At 40.0% G+C, this 24,360-nt stretch overlaps 3 protein-coding genes across 3 annotated transcripts; 2 read left to right on the top strand and 1 right to left on the bottom strand.

Moving 5' to 3' along the window:
* Positions 1–636: 636 nt before the first annotated feature.
* On the bottom strand, positions 637–7,620 carry LOC135157047 (uncharacterized). The gene is made up of 2 exons (XM_064111493.1): positions 6,833–7,620; positions 637–4,411 (listed from the first exon to the last, which is right to left on the bottom strand). Exons 1-2 carry the CDS (start codon positions 6,999–7,001, stop codon positions 3,426–3,428), a joined length of 1,155 nt encoding a protein of 384 aa, XP_063967563.1. The 5' UTR covers positions 7,002–7,620; the 3' UTR covers positions 637–3,425.
* Positions 7,621–8,528: 908 nt separating this feature from the next.
* On the top strand, positions 8,529–21,606 carry LOC129267906 (uncharacterized). The gene is made up of 8 exons (XM_064111660.1): positions 8,529–8,574; positions 12,605–12,753; positions 13,203–13,690; positions 14,461–14,626; positions 15,109–15,317; positions 16,000–16,113; positions 17,054–17,155; positions 17,999–21,606. The coding sequence occupies exons 2-8, from the start codon at positions 12,669–12,671 to the stop codon at positions 18,329–18,331; spliced, it is 1,497 nt and encodes a 498-aa protein (XP_063967730.1). The 5' UTR covers positions 8,529–8,574; positions 12,605–12,668; the 3' UTR covers positions 18,332–21,606.
* Positions 9,880–11,739, top strand: LOC135156960 (uncharacterized). Its single transcript, XM_064110994.1, has one exon. It carries the CDS (start codon positions 9,880–9,882, stop codon positions 11,737–11,739), a length of 1,860 nt encoding a protein of 619 aa, XP_063967064.1.
* Positions 21,607–24,360: the final 2,754 nt, after the last annotated feature.

Below are 24,360 nucleotides of genomic sequence, written 5' to 3'. Positions count from 1 at the left end.
AATTGATCTTTATTAATCACTTCATCGATTTAGGGGTGAACATTGGTCCACAGAAAAGGGGGACGGGGTCTACGATGCCCCGAAAGGTAGGGGGTGCATGGACGAAAATATAGCGCGTGTTATATAATTATGTATTATATACGTGTATTCCAACAATTCCACTTTGGTCTGGTAATACATTCGCCGCTAATCGAAATCACCTTTTTATGTCTTGAAAATCGACCAAATTGATCTTTATAAATCACTACATCGATCTAGGGGTGAACATTGGTGCACAGAAAAGGGGGACGGGGTCTACGATGCCCCGAAAGGTAGGGGGTGCATGGACGAAAATATAGCGCGTGTTATATAATTATGTATTATATACGTGTATTCCATTAATTCCACTTTGGTCTGGTAATACATTCGCCGCTAATCGAAATCACCTTTTTATGTCTTGAAAATCGACCAAATTGATCTTTATAAATCACTTCATCGATCTAGGGGTGAACATTGGTGCACAGAAAAGGGGGACGGGGTCTACGATGCCCCGAAAGGTAGGGGGTGCATGGACGAAAATATAGCGCGTGTTATATAATTATGTATTATCTCAACCCAGACAAAATACACGAGAGGCGAGTAAATGCATTTTCCGTGGAGTTTAATAACAATTGTTTCTGAAAAGCATCTTCCAAATGATGTATACCAAAATGTAAAATGATGTGTTGTCAACATAATATAATGCAACAATCAAAACATAATAATATAAACGTAAAGCCTCCTGAGATGTGTCATATGCGAAAAATTAAAGTTATTAAACCAATCTCCTCAATTGACAATTAAAACAGTCCATCCACATTCATGACAAAGACACCAGTTTGTCATGTTGGCCAAATGTGGGCAACGTAAAATTCCATCTGCAAAGCTACGAAGCAAAGATTCCCGTTTGCAACACGAGCTTATGCAGGAAAACTTTTAAAACAGAAACTAGTGCTCAGAAGCCCCACCAACGGCCCTGAACTAGAATGTGAACGAGGCAACGTTAATGTTCGGTCCGAAATGGAATTCGCTGGTGGCCTCATCCAAATCGGGTGACGAACCAAGCCCCGTTCACATTATAACATGAGGAGTGGAATATACGAAATTGGTCTAAATAAATGAAAAATATTATCTCAGGAAGCCCAAAATAAGTGAAGAATCATAATGTGATAGGAAAAGGCCGAGCTCCAGCAAGGGCGAAAACACCCCCCTGAACACCTGATGATAAATTAACTAAACTGGTAAACCAAAGTAAAATACAAAAAGGTATCCAAAATTAGGTGAACAGGTTGGATGGAATTACCTTGCGGCCCACTTTGGGTGTGCGACCAGGCTTAAAGCCCGAAGCTCACATTCAGGTTAGAATGAATAACATGAAACAAAACATCTTGACGTTGAAAATTAGTGGGGGTGACAAGGGGATGGAGGAGGGAAAAATACAGGAAGTATGTTGCACAAGACAGGTGAATTGAGATGGAAGATGCTTTCAAATCGACTCCACGAAGAAGAATGCTAACTTGTTAGAAATTGGCTTTTGCCCCCTCCCGAAATTACCACGTCAGCTAACGCGACGTAGCATTTTTAGCCACGCCTCCTTGTAATGTCCGAAAAATACCAAAATTCGCAACGCAACATTTTTTGGCCACGCCTCCTCGTGAAGTCCGACAAAATACCATATTTGGCATCGCAACATATCTCCGCCAGGGCAAAGGAATTCGCCTGACCAGGCCCCTTTCTTGTAAAACACCTGTTAGTACCGCTGGCGGGCTATGTTGTTGTCCAGCTAGTCTGACCTGAGATAACCTCTCATTAACTCGCTTCGCGCGTTAAGAGGTATTATCTCAACCCAGACAAAATACACGAGAGGCGAGTAAATGCATTTTCCGTGGAGTTTAATAACAATTGTTTCTGAAAAGCATCTTCCAAATGATGTATACCAAAATGTAAAATGATGTGTTGTCAACATAATATAATGCAACAATCAAAACATAATAATATAAACGTAAAGCCTCCTGAGATGTGTCATATGCGAAAAATTAAAGTTATTAAACCAATCTCCTCAATTGACAATTAAAACAGTCCATCCACATTCATGACAAAGACACCAGTTTGTCATGTTGGCCAAATGTGGGCAACGTAAAATTCCATCTGCAAAGCTACGAAGCAAAGATTCCCGTTTGCAACACGAGCTTATGCAGGAAAACTTTTAAAACAGAAACTAGTGCTCAGAAGCCCCACCAACGGCCCTGAACTAGAATGTGAACGAGGCAACGTTAATGTTCGGTCCGAAATGGAATTCGCTGGTGGCCTCATCCAAATCGGGTGACGAACCAAGCCCCGTTCACATTATAACATGAGGAGTGGAATATACGAAATTGGTCTAAATAAATGAAAAATATTATCTCAGGAAGCCCAAAATAAGTGAAGAATCATAATGTGTTGTGGCAAAAATGGAATGCCGCCAAACGGGATGACTCATCGTCAGCCCGCCGCCACAACACAATATGATGCCAATAGTTCAAACCATACTGTATTTACAAGGTCCACGCTAAGAAGCTGGGAAAAGGGGGGGGTGCATTAAACGAACAGGGACGCACAATTAAACCATCTAGGAGGATTCATGCTCACTCAGTCCACTTGCGAAGAGTCTAGTGCCCTAAAATAAAGGAGAGGCGGGGGGGGCGGGGATTTGTAACTAAATAGTGAAGTTTGTAGTAAGGACTTGAGATCTGATGATACCACGTGTGAGTTCTGGATAAGGTATTCAGGTCATAACATCTGCTCATAAAAAAGTTCCAACCGTTCGCGACGTCCGAGCCAGCGAGTCCTCGACGGAGGTAAAACAGCTGTTACTCTAGTGATTTCGCTCCGCGACAAAGAAATCAAGTGTTCTCCTGTTCGCGGATGCATTGAGTTTTTAGGACCCGGCCACGTGCCGAGTAGTGAGGGCCCGCCCCCAACTAGAGCGGGACTGCCCGCGTCAGCGAAACGTGAATTGTCCCCTTCCTCTCTTACGATTCCGTGGAATGCTGACACAACCCACGTTGAGACTCAAAATAACTGCACATGGAAGAGAGAAAAGGAAAGAAACAGCGGCACCAATTGTACATTTTAAAAGGGGGGGGGTACATAGTTACCATAAACACGATAAGTGTAGCAAAGACCACAATCTACTAACAGTGGGCGAGCAATTCTGCCTGCGCCCATGGAACTATTAACGGGTAAGATAACCATCGCCGTCACCATGGCAACAAGCGAGAGAGAGAGAGAGAGAGTAAGGTTAATATTTACTGCTCGTTAGGGGTTGTCAAAAAACAAAACCAATAAACATTAGGTCGATATTAAATTGTGCACAAACTGGTATTAAACATAGAAGGGTGATAAACATACTGGCAAAATTGCTTAAATTAAGGGGGGAGAGGTTGTCGAATATACAATCTGTGTGTGTTGGAAGCCCAGCGCCCCATATTTTGAATGCAAACATCGGGAACACCTGCCATGGCTGCAGAAGTTGCCGCCCCAATACGGAAAGAATGGGAAGAGAAATGGGCAACGGGTAGCCCGCAAAAACTAATGGCACGCTTTAAAACTTGGCCAAATTGGTGCCTCGTTAGGGGTGACGAGTCAAAGTGACGGAAAAAGGCAGAGCCGACCGAGCTCCGCAGAGCGAGGTAATCATTTACAGCGCGAAGTGGGCATAAATACGAAACAACATTCTGTGGAATTAAAATCGAGCATCCACGTCCAGTTTGATCTGTTTTAGACCTCGCAATCACAATGCGCAATTTTGCTTGATTACCCATCCCTTGAATAATAACATCTTTTTCTGATAAAGGAACGGGTTCATGTCTAGATCGAGACGTGAACTCCCCTACTCGAAGAAAACCAAAGAAAGCGATTAGAAAGGCAGCCCGAAACAATGCCAGATCATACGTATTAACGCATACGTGAGTCAATGAATTTAGGATGGATTTGAGAATAGGCAGGGTTATGGGACACCTGGTATCACGGCGAGCATTTTTCCGCCTGCACCCGTCTACCAGCCGCCGGATTACAAACGCGTCAGTCACATCAGGCCAACCCAATGTTTGCATCGTAAAAGCCAGGCCTGATATATATGTACTTATTGTTGCCCCCGCATACCCATTCCAGGAGAGATAAGCAATAAATTGAGCGACCTGCTCAACGTCAGGACGTATACTTAGATCATAATGATATTGCAGCCGAAACTGCTTAAACACAGACCAAGCGTTCCTATAAGTATGATGAGTGCCGGGCGCCCGCGAAGAAAACAACAGATGCTCTCTCTCTATATGAAGCTGCTCCAAAGATGGGCGGGAAGCTTGCTGCCAGCCAGATCTGCGCCTGGTGCTAACCTGCGAAACCTGTCCATCTGAAAACGAGAGAGGGCATCAGCCTTTTCATTGCGAGAGCCTGGCACGTAACGTGCTTTGAACATAATATTATGTTCCAAACAAAGAACTACAAGCAAACGAACCAGTTTCATTACACTAGGACATTTCGAAGTTAAGGAATTAACAACATGAACAACTGTTTGATTATCTGACCAAAATAAGACCTTAGAATTAGCTAGAAGAGGCCCCCACATACGTATACCGACTACTATTGGGAAAAGCTCTAGAAAAGCGATGGAATAATTCTTCTCCAGTATTTCAGCTGGCCATTTCCCTTGAGCCCACTTATCCTGGAAGGATATACCAAAGCCAATGCTACCCGCAGCGTCAGTAAAGAACTGAAAATGAGCATTAGTTACCCATGTTGAGTGTGAAAACATAACTGTGCCATTGAAATCGGACAGAAACGTAAGCCAGGCCTGCATGTCCTCTTTTGCGCCGCGTGAAAGCTTTATCCGGTGGTTTGGGGTGCGGACCCCTTTAGTAAGATCGATAAGTCTCCTTAGGAAGGCTCTTCCGGGAGCCACGGCTTTACACACGAAATTAAGGCTGCCAATTAGCGACTGCAACTGCCGCAACGAGAGCTTATCTTTCTTAACAAAATCAATGAGCATTGCCTGTAACACGTTTACTTTCTCCTTGGGTACCCGAACTCTCTGCTCAGCCGCGTCGATTTCAAGCCCTAAAAATATGATAGTGGGAACGGGCCCCTCAGTCTTCTCCTCCGCTATCGGGACGCCAAAAACCTCGCACATCGCCTTAAAATGATACATCAAGGAACGACATTCCTGCCGTGTTGCGCCAACGAAAAAGAAATCATCCAAATAATGCAAAATTTGCTCTGAATTCGCAATTTCACGGCAACATGACTCAAGAAAAGTGCTAAAACGCTCAAAATGGGCACATGAAATTGAGCAGCCCATTGGCAAGCATTTATCAAAGTAATACGCGCCATCAATGCAAAACCCCAGAAGGTCAAAATCGGAGGGATTCACTGGTAGTAAGCGAAAAGCGGATTTTATATCCGTTTTTCCCATGAGAGCACTAGCTCCCAAGCGAGCAACGAGATCAACCGCCTTGTCAAATGAAGTGTAATTCACGGAACATAAATCGGAATCAATGTGGTCATTAACCGAAGCCCCCCGAGGAGAAGATAGATGCTGAATTAGACGGAATTCTCCCGGATTTCGCTTGGGTACGAGCCCTACCGGGGAGCAGCGAAAGTTATCGAAAGGCGGGTCTTGGAAAGGACCTGACATTCTCCCTAAACTAATTTCCTTACCAACTTTCTCCAACAGCATGTCCCTATGCTCCCTAGCAGATTTCAAATTACGCGAGAACACAGAGCGACGCTCGCCTGTGAAACCCAATGAAAAACCAAACCTAAAACCAGAAATCAGAAAAGCTGCATTATGTTGATTATGGTGCCGTCTAAGAAATGGGAGCATGCTGCCAAGTTTAATTGGAGTTGGAGCTAGGCTTCTGTTTGGCGATTGCAGCGGCAGAGTTGCAGGCGTGTGAGCCATGCGCTGCTGAGGAGCATTTTCCGCACCGGTGAGCATAACGACAGGCGGTGCGTTGGCATGACCCAGCGTTAAAGGCGAAACAGACTGGTGAGGAGCGGAAGGGGGCAGGCGCGGCGCCAGGGGCCCGAATTGCCCCTTGTCTGTTGGCATATCCTGAGGATGGAAAACTACCCCGCCGAAACGACCGGTTGTATGGCCGAAAGGGCTGGTTACCCCCAAAAGACGAAAACGCTGCTCGACCGGGCGTCGAAGCTACTGTCAGCCATAGCTCGGTGTCTATGACAGCCCAGGAACGATATGGATGACGGGCCTGACGTAACCGAAATTGAATGTCATAGGCCCGCCAATTGAAACCCCCAAAACGCACAATAGAGCGAACGATATCCATATACTTGAGGAGCTCGCGCGCACGCATACAGTGTCGCTCCAAGTATATAGATGCGTAAATAATGAACGCAGATGTCCATTGTTCTATGCTGGCGATCACCGGAGCCTTGCTTTGGGGGCGAAGCATTAAAGCGGACCCGGTGGCACAAAGGCTGAAGGCCTGCAACTGGGAACTTTCCTCACTTAAGCTTTCCCTTTTTAGTAATCCACCTAACTCTACAAATTCACCTTTCCAAATCTTCTCCTTAACACTGGAAGGCACCTCCCCGCCCAAATCATCACACACACAGCTAAGCATATCTGGCTGCGCAGACAGCGTAGGAAAAGGAGGGTTGGGGGCTGGTGTAAAATTATCATGACTATTAAGCCCCTCAACTACAGGGGCAGGAGGGATAGAAGGGGGAGCTTGGGATTGAATTTGGGGAATGACCGGATCTTGTGGAGAAGTCACAAGAGGCCAGGAGCCCCCCATTGTCCCGAACTCACCGTTGGTTGTCGACGCCGAACTTCCAGCAGCTGGGCTCTGCGTAGAAGTAAAAACTTGGCCGACGTCTGTCTCGAGGTCGACAGGAGAAGGCTGGCTGGCGGCATCTCGGACCGAACGACGAGTAGACTTCCTCTGACTTAACTTTTTGCCTGGCTTAACCTTGGGCATGATTGAATAATGCAGGGGTGGCGAAATTGAAAAGTCCTTAGAGCAAACTGTGACTGCTAACAGCTCAAAAGTCCAACAAACGGATATAACACAAATATACAGGTATGTTCCAAGATAAAAGAATAAATTCTCAACTGCAAAGCGTTCTCTAAGATATATGAATGGGTAAGAAAGACAATTAGAAGGATCACAACTAAAGTAAAGAGTTCCACGAACGAATAACAAAAATACAGGAAGTATGTTGCACAAGACAGGTGAATTGAGATGGAAGATGCTTTCAAATCGACTCCACGAAGAAGAATGCTAACTTGTTAGAAATTGGCTTTTGCCCCCTCCCGAAATTACCACGTCAGCTAACGCGACGTAGCATTTTTAGCCACGCCTCCTTGTAATGTCCGAAAAATACCAAAATTCGCAACGCAACATTTTTTGGCCACGCCTCCTCGTGAAGTCCGACAAAATACCATATTTGGCATCGCAACATATCTCCGCCAGGGCAAAGGAATTCGCCTGACCAGGCCCCTTTCTTGTAAAACACCTGTTAGTACCGCTGGCGGGCTATGTTGTTGTCCAGCTAGTCTGACCTGAGATAACCTCTCATTAACTCGCTTCGCGCGTTAAGAGGTATTATATACGTGTATTCCAACAATTCCACTTTGGTCTGGTAATACATTCACCGCTAATCGAAAGCACCTTTTTATGTCTTGAAAATCGACCAAATTGATCTTTATAAATCACTTCATCGATCTAGGGGTGAACATTGGTGCACAGAAAAGGGGGACGGGGTCTACGATGCCCCGAAAGGTAGGGGGTGCATGGACGAAAATATAGCGCGTGTTATATAATTATGTATTATATACGTGTATTCCAACAATTCCACTTTGGTCTGGTAATACATTCGCCGCTAATCGAAATCACCATTTTATGTCTTGAAAATCAACCAAAGTGATCTTTATTAATCACTTCATCGATTTAGGGGTGAACATTGGTGCACAGAAAAGGGGGACGGGGTCTACGATGCCCCGAAAGGTAGGGGGTGCATGGACGAAAATATAGCGCGTGTTACACTGTAAAAAGACAGAACACATGACGTGTTTATTATGTCACTGGTGTGTTTAGGCTTGCGTTTATAATTACACGTTATGTGTTTACGGAATGCGGGTATAGTTTTCTCATACGTTTAGGGGTTTAGGTGCCGTTTAGGTGTTTATTTATCGGCGGCGTGATCATTGATAAATAAGCATGTTTCCAAATTCCAAAATTCATTGAAAGCTTTTATGTTATACACATATACAGGTTATTATATGACTATGATGCTTTTAATCTATAACGTGTTTTATTTATAACAATTAATTTTGTGAAATTTTACGTTTAACGCGATAATGTTTATTACATCAGTCAAATAAACACTTCTAGCATAAACACTTGGTTATGATCGATCGCGTGATCGTTTTTGGGGGCGCACAACGCATGCGCGTTGGTGCAATTCCTTAACGCCACATCGACTGTCTAAATGTGCTGGCTGCGCTGGAGTTCTGGTGTAATCTGCGGGAAATCCTGTCAATCTTTTAATGTAAGTTTATGAATTTGATCAACAAGTCAAAAATATTACCAATAGTACATGGACTCATAATTTTTACGAATATTCTTCAAATGTTAAACCGTAAAGAGCTGTCAGTGTACAGTAGATCTACATCATTATAGGTCTACGTGTCAGCCGCGCCGCGGGCCAGTGAGAGTAGTTATTTCGATCAGTAGAGCTAACGCTAGCTTAGAGATGTTCTAACTGTTAGTGGCTTAGCCTTAGTAGGCTAATTAGTCTTTACAGATCTCGGCCTCAGTACATGCAAGTTAGATCGATCTCTATGACTCTAATCAGTAACTTGGTCTAGGCCTATTCCGTATTCGGGTCTCGGACTCGGTCTTTTGCTTGGTCTTACTCTAGTCTCTAACGTTAGATAGTCTTCGCAGTCTATAGACTAGTCTATAGCCTGGGCCCCGCTGGGGTGCTTCTGAAACTTCTCAGGAATTGGAATTAACTTAGCTTAGTCTCATTAAGCACACGTCTATCTGAACTAAAGTACATACATCATGTAGCAATTAAGTCTAATGGGTCTATTAAAACTTTAAAGTCTTAGTTAAAGACTCTTAATTTATTGAATCACTGCCACTGAAAATGGGTTTGAGTTGACTTTGAGTCTGACTTTCTTGGAATATTGTTTGAATTAGGAAGAGTGTGGACATAGGCCTAGCCTAGGTCTAGGTCTAAGTTTTGTTGCTGAAGTGGCAATATTTATTCTTAGCTCAGGTACGTTCATGGCTGATAAAATATTAATGATTAATGTTGCTTGTTGCACTCACACTGTCACAATTTAAATTGACTGCTCCATTTTCTACATCATGCAAAATGGCTGAAATAGTTGGTCCAGGTGATGAGCAGAATTTCAAATGTTATATGTGCTGCTTTGCCTGCAATTCATATGATAAATTCGTTTCTCATGTGGTTCGTTTACATCAGCATGATCCAAATTTTTTAGTTTGTTGCAGTGTCCCTGATTGTTTGTATTCAAGCAAATCATGGGGAGCATTCAAAGCTCATGTTTGTCGAAAGCACAAGGATGTAATTGATAATGGTGGTATCGAGAGAGATGAGGACGTTCCTGGTGATGGGGAGAATGATGGTGTTGATGTGCATGCTGCAGAAAATCAAGATGTGAGAATGTCACAGACTAGTGTTGAGAAATTGAATGCTGCTTCATTTACACTAGCTCTGGAATGTGAACATAATCTATCTAAAAAATCAGTGAATAAGATTATTGAGTCTGTTGTTAATGTGGTTTATGAACAGTTATCCAAAAATAATGCACAAATTTGCAACATGTTATTAAATGCAAATGTTTCTGCAGAAGTGGTAAACTCCATCAAGAGACCCAACTCGTCAACACCTTTGCATGATTTAACAACAAAGAGGTCCAGAGACTCATTTTACAAGAAAGAATTGTCGTACATCCCACCAGCTGCAGTTAAACTTGGTGAACGATATGTTACTGTTAAGGGCAGACTTGTGAAGAAAGATGTCACAGCGTATAAGATTCCTTTTTTGGAGAGCATTGTTAATTTGCTTCATGTGCCAGAAATATGGAAGTATGTAAACAATGGGCATGCAAGTTCTTCTGGTTTCATGTGTGACATTGGAGATGGAAATTACGTCAAGTCTAATGACTTATTCAGCAGAAACCCAAAAGCCCTTCAAATAATCCTCAACACAGATGACATTGAAATTGTCAACCCAATTGGCTCTCACACAAAGAAACACAAACTGAGTATGTTTTACTTCACTCTTGCAAACATTCCCCCAGAATTGAGATCAGGACTACATGCCATACAACTTTTGGGTGTTGCTAAAGCAAAGGATATTAGGAAGTATGGGCCTCAATCTTTGTTGGATGAATTCATCACAACAGTGAGGTCATTGTCAAGTGGAGGAATCAATGTTGAAATAAATGGTGAGCAAGTGCTCATTGAAGGAAATCTTGTCATTGTGCCATGTGACACCCTTGCAGCACAATGGCTTGCTGGCTTCAAAGAAGGTGTTGGATTTGCCCACAAGGCATGCAGAGAATGTGAGGCTACACAAGTTGAAATGCAAAGAGAGTTTGTCGATAGCAACTTTAGGAAGAGGGATGAGGAAGAACATAAAAGGAGATGTGATGCCCTAGAATCACCCCTATCTAAAGAAGCAAAAACATACTGGAGCAAGGAATGGGGTGTGAACACCAGAAGCTGTCTGTCTGAAATTCCTGATTTCAAACTTTGCTCAGGTTTTGTACAAGACCCCATGCACATTTTGCTTGAAGGCTTAGTCCCATATGAGCTCAAGCTTTTGCTTACAGATTTTGTTAAAGAGTCCAAGTATTTCACCTTGAAGTGGCTCAATTTCAAAATTCTTTCTTTCCCATACACCTATTTGGAGTGTGCAGCCCGTCCAGAAATAATTGATGCTAATTCCCTCAAGGATAAGGGCAGAATCAAACAGACATCTGCAGCAATGATGACCCTTATTACTATCCTTCCTCTGGTTGTTGCTGATAAAGTACCAAAGATGAATGAAAAATGGCTCAATTTTCTCAGGCTTGTTCAAATGACCCTTCTTGCCACATCCCCAACTTGTATGTTGACTACTGCAGCACTTCTAAGACAATTTACGTATGAACATCACACAAAATTTGTGTCTCTCTATCCAAGGGCACGGGTCATTCCAAAAATGCACTATTGCTTGCATTTGCCGGAACAGCTTGTGCAGTATGGTCCCTTGAGGAACCACTGGTGTATGCGCTTTGAAGCCAAACATGGCTTTTTCAAGACAAAGAAATGGAGATGCTTCAAAAATTTGCCTTTGAGCATAAGCACTAAACACCAAAAGTACATGTGTTACAAACAACATGGTGCCACAAATGGTAAAAGATCAGAGTCCTTCCTATATGCAGGTGACATCGTCAAGGAAGGAGATACTGTTGTCTTCCAAGAAGCATTTCCTCACCTTGTTGCGTCCATGACTGATATCCTTGGTCATGAAATGGACGAGAACTTCCGTGTGTACGGGACAAACGATGTTGTGATTTTGGGTCGTGACTATACAGATGTGGTTGCTGTCTGGTTTTGGCTTACCAAGATGACATGCCACAGTTCGGACTTGTTGAGGGCATTTTCCTCTTTGAAGGAAATACAATGTTTATAGTGAAGTGCATGCATATTCAATGCTTTGACACCCATGTCTTGGCATATATCCTTGAACCAACTCGTGAGTACCGGATTGTACCATATGCAAAGCTATTTTCCAAATGGCCTCTGAGCGTGCATAAACATCATGGTGACATATGTGTCATGAACAAGTATACTTACACTTGTGAAAGCCTTTGAGAAGTTGCTGACAAAATGAGCAGCATTTTGTTTTGCTTAGCTTTATTATTAAATTTCATTTCATTTATAAACATACAGTGTAAGACAGTAAGGCCGATATGTACAAATTAGGGGTAAATGTTTATTAATACAATGTAGGTCGAGATCAAATAACTACAAAGGCATAATTTCATTCAATCAGTATAATATTTTTGTGTTAAAGTCACCATGACGGGGTGACTTTGAACACTGGATTTGTGAAAATAAAGTTTTATAATCCGCTAGAAGCTCAGTTATTTTGTTTCTAAAATACGGTCTATGGTACACTCTTTCACGTGTACAGTTTGATAGATACACTCAAGTGTGAAGTATTAAAGCATGGGTCCATTTTTGCAGGTTGTTCAAGGTCACCACTCATCCCACCTTGGGGTGACTTTGAACACCCTCTCTATAATTAGAATCATAATAGATCAACAAAATCAAATTCAACAGGAAAAAAAATAATCTTGTAGAATATTATGATAGTAATTTATTAGTATCATGTGGAAGGAAAACTGATGAAATTGATATAATATCGCTGCTCAAATTCTTATGCACATTTGGATTTACACTATGAGTCTATGTATGATTAATGAAATTTGGATTGAAAATCAGTCTGTTTGTAAACATATGTAAATACAGGATTTCTTTTGTATTCTGCACAGAACTACTGTCTGCCATTAGAGGCTAATCAAGCAGATTTAGAACATTACACTGTATAACTGCAGCATGCCAGTATTCAAGCTGTGGAGGGCCAACCGCCTTGAAAAAAAGATGGCTGTGGCGAACACATATGAAGAACTCTGCGAAAAAGGTATTTTTTCTTGTTGATAACCACCAGTCCACCAGTGATGGTTCAGTTCCATGCATGAATTATGTCATGTGCATATGTTTTATGTTCCATGTTACGGTTTCATTTTTTTTGTGTGATAACTTTTATAGCACAAATATAGGTCTTAAGGTGTAGATGTGCAAAACACATATCAACAGCGGTGAAAGGTGCATTGCCATAGTAACAGCATATTATGGCCAAAAAAGTGAGGTAAGGTGATACTAGATTGTTTGATGGTGGTATTAATCACCTTCGGCTATATTTCTAGTTCCATTTGAAATGATGTTTTACCTCAGTTTTTATGAAACACACAAGTTATGTGATCAATATTATGGACATTAATGGTATGATAATGAGAGCATTTAAACATGGCAAAAGCAATTTACGATAGTTAATATTTCAAGTGAATTTTCTCTAATTTGTGTCCATAGCTAAAGTGAAGCTTGGGATGGCAAGAATTGAGGGAATCGTGCTGGAGGAGGATGGTACTGAAATCGACGACGACGAGGTTCTGCTGGAATGTAGCAATTCTACCTTGATGGTTTTAGAGGAGGGAGAGCACTGGGAATTGAGGGGTGAAGCAGAGCAAAAAGTGGAAAATCGACATTTGACAGGTGCAGCAGCTGGAGGAGATGGCGATAACTTCAGACTCCAAGAAACTGAACAAAGTCCACAAAATGCTAATGACACTGAACGGCGGATTACTGCAGGAACGCCACTACCACCTTTCAGCCAAAGAGTACTACGACACCTAGAGATTGGCAAGGAGTATGTGATCTGGAAAGAACTGATCTCAGAAGCTGCCAATTACTATCTTACAGAATTTCCAACCATCAACTCCTCCACCGAGTATGCCAAGATTGGCCAGAAAATATACTCGCAGTACCCTACAATACGACGTGAAGGGGAACACCAGTGGGTATGTATCCATGCCTGCATTGGGCGATTTGAGGCTATTTGTATGTATGATCTCGATACCAGCTCAGCTCCATTTTCCAAGGTTACAGCTCCAACCTACTTATGGGTTATGGCTAATGAAGCCAAATTTGGAGCTGGGCTGGTATCGAGATCCTACCCTTTGGTGTCGATATTAGCTGTCTAAACTTGCCAACAATGTCTGCACTATCACATTCAGATATTTTCAGTGTGAGTGCTGAAGTTAGAGTACAGTTTAGAGAGGTAACACGAACAATGAAATTTAACACAGAACTTGAAGGTAATGATGAGTTGTGGTCACGGGGTAGAAATTTTATCTTCAAAGATACTGATTTTTTTTTAAACATCTGTAAGAATTTTTCCCATATACACAAGAAAATGAAAAATGACAATTCCATAATTCAAAGAAAATGATATAAACTTTATTTTGTGACCTAAAACAAAATTGTATATGGCGTTCAAGGCATTTTTACAACACCTTTCCCCAAAGCTTCCATTTTGGGGCAATAATTGGGTTACTCAATTATTAAAAATTATTGTTAGCCTAAATCAGCGTTCACATATCAGATAATTGAATTCTCAGGATTTTTAGACCGAGGAACAACGACCATGGTCGTCATTTCAATTACTACAATAACCTTCAAGTCATAAATTTGACTGAAATTGGTGTAGGCCCCCTTTCATGACCTGTAAATAATACCCAATAAGATATCTTTACCCACTTGTTTTTCTTCAATTTCTCTTATGATATAGTCCTTCTTCACAAAATGTCTCAGTCAGAAAATTCGGCACATCAGATGGCAACAGAAAAAGAAGACGAATCCAAAAACAGAACCAGATCAAGGAAAGGTAAAGAGAACCAATGTGAATGATCAGGCGGGAATGGCAAAACGAGCGCGATGTGCTCAAATGGCTCAAGGTAGGTTTTATTCCTCTCAATCCCTCTCCCCTCCACATTGAGCAGTGTACATCATCAGCAAACACAAAACTGTGTGAAAATGATATCTTTTTCATCACTGGCGCATACATGTAATGCACATACCGTGTTTAGGGTATCAAAAAACAGGATAGCATTGGCAATCCTCATATATGGTGTACATTACCATGCAAGATATTAAAATCCCTGTTAAGGGTCTAAAATAGGAAATTATGTTAAGACTGCTTGCCCTGTTCAAGAGATCTTGGTGGGGGGGGGGGATTCTGCCTCCCCTCGGCTGTGAGATGGGTCCAAAAGACCCGGCTTTTTTAGTGTTACAGAGAAATGTTCGGCATTTTTTTTCTTTTTCCTTTTCATCCCCCCAGTATTAAAGTACTTTGATCTGAGTATCATTCATGAAAAGGACTACATAATAAAAAATAATGATATTACTGTATTATTAGCCTACTCTATCTCTCTTTCAGAAAACACTGTGACAGATGACAGTGCAGATCAGTGTCTCAAGGAACTGTCAAAAGAGTGGACCAAGCCTGCAGAAAAAAGGTGCTTGGGACATATCCGTCTTCTGCTGGAAAAGACATTTGCAACGAATCAAAAATGGATAATGTCTCTTCCTGATGCCCAAGTAGAGCCCATATTGAAGCGAATCCCATGCTACAGTGATGGAAGAATGGTAAGACTAGTATACCTGAAGAAAGTAATCATGGGAAATGGCCTTAAGTTTGTTCTTGAGGATTACATGTATTTATGCATTATGACAAAGGTAATTAGCTGCAGCTGGCCTTCAGTACTCTTGCAAGTTTCGACGTCATTTGCATTGCTGAAAATAAAAGTCATCCTTTGATGGCTAAGTGAGCATTTTTTTTTGGGGGGGGATACTCGATGTGAATTCTTTGTAATTTTCCACACAAAACGTTATTCACATTAAAAAGTAATGGAAACAAAATAAAAAGGTAATATATAGTACATGCAAGCCACACTTGCTGTTCATAATGCATCTTTAAAATTAATAATTTTGTGCAAATATGGGTATTTTCGTTTTACTTATGGTTTATTTCAGTCATGCCTACGTTTCTTTTTTGTGAGAACCCTGTAGTTTCAAAGATGTGAATAATTGTTTATCATTAATTAATAGCAATTATCTACAGATACCTGGCCTGACTGGCTAGGGGCACTTTTTTCCATTTCAGAACTTGTTATTTTTTTGTAATTTGGCCAACCTAACATTATTTTGTCATGGCATTAATCTCCATACCATGTGGAAGTGAATCAATTCTCTAATCAAAGGTAGCAATTAGGTTGTGTAGATGTTCACATAACATAAATTTTGTTGTTTTCTTTCTTTTTTATTTTAGATCCTCCATGACTTTCAGCTCTTAAGAGGACGTGACTCATTAGATGAACTGGAATCTTGTCTTCAAAAGTTCATGAGAGCCATTGAAGAACTCAAGAGTACTGGCAGCAAAGAGGTAAGCCCATTTATTTTGTGTATGATGAGGCCTGTTGCATAAAACCTTATGTATAATTTATGTCAAAAGTCACTGCATAAATCGTTTGTTTTCAAATTTAATTTGTATGCAACAGACTCCAGGTATATTTTGGTATGGCATTAATGTTGAGGTTTCAGTTGGAATGGAATACCTTGTAGATTTGTTTTATAAACCTCACCTGAGTCAAAGATTCATGTGAGGTATTGCTATCACATCCCATTTATCATCCGTAGTGCATTGTCCAAAAACCATTTTATATTTTCATCTTCTCCAGAACATGTGGGTAGATCTCAACCAGACTTGGTGGAAGCCATCTTTGGGGTTAAAAAGAAAATGGGGGGGGGGACTTCACTGTAATGATGTAAATAAATGACTTTAGGAAAATTGTGTCAAATGCATTGATTGCCTTCCTCAGGTGATGCCACATGGAGCTCGTTTTTATGTCTTTTTCCCCCAACTAGTTGTTATGTAGAATGTCTGCCAAACAAGTTGAAGATTGTGAGTTGTGAGTTCGAATCTTGTTGGAGTCCAGTTCAAAGAGTTAAAAATTGTACTCAGTGTTATTTCTTTCTCCTCTCTCTCTCTTCTTTTTTTTTGGGGGGGAGGGGGATCCATGGAATCAGAAAGAAATTGGGCTGCAAACTATAACGATATAAAAAAAAAAATAGAACCCAACTTTGAACAAATTGTGTTTAAAAATGGGAAATGGCACAAGAACATGATGTTTTCTCTTATATATATATATATATATATATATATACACCAAACACGTTTGACTCACAACACATGCAGTCAACCCATCTTTACCATTGTCTAGTGGTGTTGTAGTGTCTCCTGCATGCAGGTAGTGTTATTGTTTAGAATCATATTCTATATGTCATAAGCATTATAATTCTATTATTGTTTCAATCTACTGCAGGGACCACTGGAATTGCTTCCCCTTATCCAGTACATCGAAAAAAAGACGGCATTTGACAGGGGAAAAGGGAGTAAAACTGAAGCTGTCATCTCAATCAAAAAGGTACGTGTGGATTTCTTTCCCCATATTTTTCCCCATTACAGAAATTAAACATGCTCCTGCACCCTGTAGCCAGCTGGCCATTGGTGTTGGTTCGTGTATCATTCTGTTTATTCTCATTTTTGTGGATGTGAATTTACTGATCACCTTTGTTAGGGTTAAACAACACTGAATATGCACGTTTACTGGAGAGGTAATGACCTCATTAAATTTTTAGGTCACAAGATCAAAGGCTATACACTCATGTGGAATATCACAAAAATAATTACTTTTATCTTTTAAGATGATGTAGCAGATTTCTTATCTTAATATTCTTACAACATCAGTAGTTTTCTATTTTCTATGTGATAAACAACTGATTATTGGGTTTCTTGGTATAATCTATGAACAAGGTGGGATCAAATGAGTGACACGAGGTGAAAGCCAAGTTAATAGTTTGACTATCTCAAACAGGTCCATTAATTATTATTCAGAAGTATCGAAATCTCAAAGTATGCATGTATTTTTTTCCATTCAGGTCCAAATGACAAAGCATCTTGAACTTGAACTGGATTTGAGTACATAAACGCAAACTTGGTGGACTTACTGGGTAGTTTTGACAAGCATATGTTGCACACTTTTGATGATATCTATACCCCCCATTTTCCCCATCGTCTCAGTTGGTATCAAAATTAGGTTAAGGTAAATGGAACAAACCTAAAATGTATGATCGATTATTCATTGGATAATAGACAGTTCACTGATATATTCAGATTTCATTCTTGGCTATCAAACATTCTTCAAGTCAGTTTGTTAAGAATTTGAGACTTTTTGTTTGTTTTTTAATCTCTCTATCCATAATTACAGGAAGTTCCGGATGAGGACGTAGAAGCCCATTTGACAAGTGGCAAGAAAGAGCCGCCTCGACTGGTCATCTTTGTTACCGGAGAGGAAGATGTGACTGGATGTTTCATCGTATCTGATGAGGTCACAATTGATTGCAAAGTTACAAATCTCACCAAGGCATTCATGCAGCTTATCGCTGCATACTACGTTTTCAACCTCGAATATCCGAAGATGTATTCGCAGCTGCTGGGTCTAGTGCAGAGCTATGTGCTCAAGGAACCATACAACGGCCAAAAGAGTTCCAAGTATAGAAACTTTGAGGTTCTCCTCCGACAGCAGTTGGGGATGCAGTAGATTTAGACAGCCTTGGGTATTTTGAAGTGGCACTGTATAACACATCAGTCTTTGCCGGATCCTTGCATCTATTTTTCCATAGCTTACATTTGAATACACTGATTTTATGATTTTTGGTTTTCGGTCATAATGATTCTGAAATGGTATCTGGCAAGTGCCCTCAGCCACTGATAAACGGGAAAGAATTGCTATTTCGAAAGTTCGCCGCTATATCGGACAGCTTTATTTCCTTAGATATACATCTTTGACCGCAGGTGATTCTCGATGTTCAAAGGCCAAAAAAAATCATGCTTTTTATTGCGAAATGAGCATATTCAAATATATGCTATGGAAAAAAACAAGAAAACCCTCCATAGACTTTCATTTCTAAGTGCCGCTTACCCCCCCCCCCCCCATAATACATTACCCTATGGGAAAATCCCTTCAATTATTTGCTCTCACTCCTAGTTCACCACATAGAATCTGCCAGACGATGGTTTTCTAATATTGGGGCAAATAAGGATTCTGGCCAGATACCTGTCAAACAGTAACCAAACCAGCTAGGCTAGGCCCTGTAGTGCTCATAAACATAGTATAAGTGCATCCCACAAATGATGTGATTCTTAGTCAAATTTCTCCCACACATGCAATATTACTACATTTGTGAGAGAAATTTGACTATTAAAGAACTGCTACATTTGTTGGAAGCAATTTTTTTTGTCAGTTTACTACATTGGTGGGAGAATTAAGATTGCTACATTTGTGGGAGGGTGTTACTACATATGTGGGCATAATGTACATGTTTATCACACACTAACTTGTCATCTTTGTAATACCTGAGAGGAAGATGTGACTGGATGTTTCATCGTATCTGATGAGGTCACAATTGATTGCAAAGTTACAAATCTCACCAAGGCATTCATGCAGCTTAGCGCTGCATAATATGTCTTCAACCTCGAATATCTGAAGATGTATTCGCAGCTAGTGAAAGAAAATTATTCCTATATTTTACCATCTAATCAGTATAAAGGATTTGTGTGGAATCTTCCTGAAAATAAGGAATTGGTAGGAAATGGTCCCAAGTCATGTGGGGGGGGGGGGGGGCACTCGGATCTTTTGTGACTGACAAGGTTGTGCCTCGGTCAACCTCCGAAAAACACCCAAAACACACACCTACCACACATATGCACACACACACACAATCTGAAAGACAATCATTTATGCAATCATTTCAAGACCCTATATTTTGCCCTTGCAGGCAGTTCTTCAGACTGCAATTTGGAGGGTAGCTGAGGCACAACCTTGTAAATAAAAAGATACTAGTCACGCCCCCCCCCCCCCACATTCTTCTCATTTGATCGCTTTTTTAAAAACACATGTACACTTTACAGTCACCCAGCTTCATTCTGTGTGCATTTGTTCGTCATTTGTTCCCTTTTCGTGTTTTTTTTTTCCACAGACGTAAATCTGTTAGAATTTTTTTCATCAGATGAAAAGAATTATATCACAGATGATGGCAGTGTTTTTGTTTTTCCTTTTCCAGCAACGTTCGGTGGTTTCTGTTTTACAGAAAGTTACAGTTTTTTGCATGCACATGTCCATCTGTTGACGAAAACCACCGAACATCGGCAGTAAAGGAATGGGTTTGGGGGGGGGTGGAAATGGAACGAATGAACCGCTGTAGTGTGACAAGCGCTTATAATCCGTTGACACTTCATGGTCCCTTTGTAAAAATCCTTGTGTGCATTTTACATTTCATGCCTAATTCATATTGCATTTTAAAGATTTACATTGTCAGTATTGAATGTACATGTATTTTATAGTGTGATTAATCAATTGGTCAAGTCAAAACCTTACTAAGATTTAAGCCCATGTTCATTATTAGCAAGTGAAAGTATTATGTGCACATAATCAAAAGTCTCATTTAATTTCTAGGAGTATTGAAGTTGTTCTTTCTACATTGTTCTCTCCAGTATGCAAAATGCTTGGTCCAAACTATAGTGTAAAATTTAGAAGGGGCAAGCACTAAGTGTAATCAAGTGCAAACTTTAAACTCTTGTACACATCTCATTGGAGGGTACCAAGAGTAAATTTTGATAATTCCCAGTATAATGTTTTCAAGTCACATGCAAGAAAAGCCATGGAGAGATCAGTGTTGTTCTGAATAAATTAAATGGAGCAAATGATGCTTCCATTGGCAAAATTCAAATTTAATGAAAAAAGCACTAGTTTTTTGATCAGTTACTGTGTTGCTCAGAGACATTAAGGAAAATTTTGAATTGTGATTTTCCATATTTTGGCTTTCAAATGTTTTCATTATGCTAATCCTTGCAATGCCCTTGTACATTGAAATGTTTTTCCCCATTTCATTAATATTATCAAATGAAATTTAAGTTTCATGTTTTCAAGAACAAGGTAATATATACTGTGTGATGCACGTCGGTGACTAGAATGATTTTGAATTGTGATTTTCCATATTTTGACTTTCACATGTTCTCACTATGCAAATCCTTGCAATACCCTTGTATATAGAATTTTTTCCCCCATTTCATTAATATTATCAAATGAAATTTTATTTGCATGTATTCAAGAACAAGGTAATATAACTTGTGTGATGCATGATTGGAATCATTTTGCTTTAAATGATTTATTTCAATACGGTACAATACAATATGGAATATTCATATAGGGCTTAAGCAAACAAATTGATCTAAGCGCTCTACAATTATTTTATATGTTACACAATATGAGAACTTCATAAACATTTACCAGACATTGTTGTAACATTCCCGATTATTGTAACTTCCATGGAGGCAACCAATCAGCATACAGCATTACAGCTATTGCCATGATATTTACAGTACATGGAGAATTACAACAGTTGGAAAAGTTTATGACACGGCACCTTCTGACTGTTGCTAAAGCAAAAGATATTGACAAGTATATGGGCCTTGAACTCTGTTGGTTGACTTATAATTCATCTCGACAGTGAGCTATCAATAGCAATTCTGAGATTCAAGAAAATTTTACTTTACGACTCAGGAAAATTTTGAATAGTAAATTTCCCTACAGTGGACCTCACATCCCTGCAGTGCCCTTAATGTTTCTCAATATTCCATTTATATCTGTTTTTTTTTTTTCTTTCATGATTCAAGTGTGAAGAATTATATCAACTCATAAAGAAAATTAGCCAATTAGTTTTGATCAAGTAGTTTTTGTTTTGGCACACCATGTATATATAATCTGTTTATAAAGCTTGCAAGGATTTCACAATTTTGGAATGTTCTGTTTCAGATTTACATTTCTTGTATTGTAAACGCTTTATACCAGAAGTGTTTATTTTAAAAGTCATAAACATGTTTAAACGTTTACAAACTGTTACAAAAAAGTGTTTAACAGTAAATGTGTCAAACCATTTATAAAATAAATACACTGACGTGTTTAAAGATTAAACATGATGTTTATAATCTAAACATGTGTTTAGATGTGGTGTTCATTAAAGTGTTCTGGTGAAGTGTTTATGAACGTGTTTAAGTGTTTATGAAAGTGTTCTGGTGAAGTGTTAATAAACGTGTTTAAGTGTTTATGAACGTGTTCTGGTGGTGTGTTTATGAACGTGTTTAAGTGTTTATGAAAGTGTTCATCATAGTGTTTATCAATAATGAATAAACGTGTTTATGTGTTTATAAAGTATTACAGATAAGTGTTTAAGAAAGTGTTCAAAAGCTAAACACTACGTTTTACAGTGTATATAATTATGTATTATATACGTGTATTCCAACAATTCCACTTTGGTCTGGTAATACATTCACCGCTAATCGAAAGCACCTTTTTATGCCTTGAAAATCGACCAAATTGATCTTTATAAATCACTTCATCGATCTAGGGGTGAACATTGGTGCACAGAAAAGGGGGACGGGGTCTACGATGCCCCGAAAGGTAGGGGGTGCATGGACGAAAATATAGCGCGTGTCATATAATTATGTATTATATACGTGTATTCCAACATCCACTTTGGTCTGGTAATACATTCGCCGCTAATCGAAATCACCTTTTTATGTCTTGAAAATTGACCAAATTGATCTTTATAAATCACTTCATCGATCTAAGGGTGAACATTGGTGCACAGAAAAGGGGGACGGGGTCTACGATGCCCCGAAAGGTAGGGGGTGCATGGACGAAAATATAGCGCGTGTTATATAATTATGTATTATATACGTGTATTCCAACAATTCAACTTTGGTCTGGTAATACATTCGCCGCTAATCGAAATCACCTTTTTATGTCTTGAAAATCAACCAAATTGATCTTTATTAATCACTTCATCGATTTAGGGGTGAACATTAGTGCACAGAAAAGGGGGACGGGGTCTACGATGCCCCGAAAGGTAGGGGGTGCATGGACGAAAATATAGCGCGTGTTATATAATTATGTATTATATACGTGTATTTCAACAATTCCACTTTGGTCTGGTAATACATTCGCCGCTAATCGAAATCACCATTTTATGTCTTGAAAATCAACCAAATTGATCTTTATAAATCACTTCATCGATCTAGGGGTGAACATTGGTGCACAGAAAAGGGGGACGGGGTCTACGATGCCCCGAAAGGTAGGGGGTGCATGGACGAAAATATAGCGCGTGTCATATAATTATGTATTATATACGTGTATTCCAACATCCACTTTGGTCTGGTAATACATTCGCCGCTAATCGAAATCACCTTTTTATGTCTTGAAAATTGACCAAATTGATCTTTATAAATCACTTCATCGATCTAAGGGTGAACATTGGTGCTGAGAAAAGGGGGACGGGGTCTACGATGCCCCGAAAGGTAGGGGGTGCATGGACGAAAATATAGCGCGTGTTATATAATTATGTATTATATACGTGTATTCCAACAATTCAACTTTGGTCTGGTAATACATTCGCCGCTAATCGAAATCACCTTTTTATGTCTTGAAAATCAACCAAATTGATCTTTATTAATCACTTCATCGATTTAGGGGTGAACATTGGTGCACAGAAAAGGGGGACGGGGTCTACGATGCCCCGAAAGGTAGGGGGTGCATGGACGAAAATATAGCGCGTGTTATATAATTATGTATTATATACGTGTATTTCAACAATTCCACTTTGGTCTGGTAATACATTCGCCGCTAATCGAAATCACCATTTTATGTCTTGAAAATCAACCAAATTGATCTTTATAAATCACTACATCGATCTAGGGGTGAACATTGGTGCACAGAAAAGGGGGACGGGGTCTACGATGCCCCGAAAGGTAGGGGGTGCATGGACGAAAATATAGCGCGTGTTATATAATTATGTATTATATACGTGTATTCCAACAATTCCACTTTGGTCTGGTAATACATTCGCCGCTAATCGAAATCACCATTTTATGTCTTGAAAATCGACCAAATTGATCTTTATAAATCACTTCATCGATCTAGGGGTGAACATTGGTGCACAGAAAAGGGGGACGGGGTCTACGATGCCCCGAAAGGTAGGGGGTGCATGGACGAAAATATAGCGCGTGTTATATAATTATGTATTATATACGTGTATTTCAACAATTCCACTTTGGTCTGGTAATACATTCGCCGCTAATCGAAATCACCATTTTATGTCTTGAAAATCAACCAAATTGATCTTTATAAATCACTTCATCGATCTAGGGGTGAACATTGGTGCACAGAAAAGGGGGACGGGGTCTACGATGCCCCGAAAGGTAGGGGGTGCATGGACGAAAATATAGCGCGTGTTATATAATTATGTATTATATACGTGTATTCCAACAATTCCACTTTGGTCTGGTAATACATTCGCCGCTAATCGAAATCACCATTTTATGTCTTGAAAATCGACCAAATTGATCTTAATAAATCACTTCATCGATCTAGGGGTGAACATTGGTACACAGAAAAGGGGGACGGGGTCTACGATGCCCCGAAAGGTAGGGGGTGCATGGACGAAAATATAGCGCGTGTTATATAATTATGTATTATATACGTGTATTCCAACAATTCCACTTTGGTCTGGTAAT

This window comes from Lytechinus pictus, chromosome 16 (assembly GCF_037042905.1).
Source record: "Lytechinus pictus isolate F3 Inbred chromosome 16, Lp3.0, whole genome shotgun sequence".
Classification (NCBI taxonomy): domain Eukaryota; kingdom Metazoa; phylum Echinodermata; class Echinoidea; order Temnopleuroida; family Toxopneustidae; genus Lytechinus; species Lytechinus pictus.
This window is presented reverse-complemented; position numbering and strand designations above follow the sequence as displayed.

Excerpts from the sequence above, each read along its gene's own strand:
- LOC135157047 (XM_064111493.1), bottom strand. The coding sequence starts at position 7,001 with ATGCCCAAGGTTAAGCCAGGCAAAAAGTTAAGTCAGAGGAAGTCTACT. Across the intron at positions 4,412-6,832 it reads TTCGGCGTCGACAACCAACG|ATGGACAGGTTTCGCAGGTT; the intron begins GTGAGTTCGGGA and ends TCTCGTTTTCAG.
- LOC135156960 (XM_064110994.1), top strand. The coding sequence starts at position 9,880 with ATGTTATTAAATGCAAATGTTTCTGCAGAAGTGGTAAACTCCATCAAG.
- LOC129267906 (XM_064111660.1), top strand. The coding sequence starts at position 12,669 with ATGCCAGTATTCAAGCTGTGGAGGGCCAACCGCCTTGAAAAAAAGATG. Across the intron at positions 12,754-13,202 it reads TGAAGAACTCTGCGAAAAAG|CTAAAGTGAAGCTTGGGATG; the intron begins GTATTTTTTCTT and ends TTGTGTCCATAG. Across the intron at positions 17,156-17,998 it reads CTGTCATCTCAATCAAAAAG|GAAGTTCCGGATGAGGACGT; the intron begins GTACGTGTGGAT and ends CCATAATTACAG.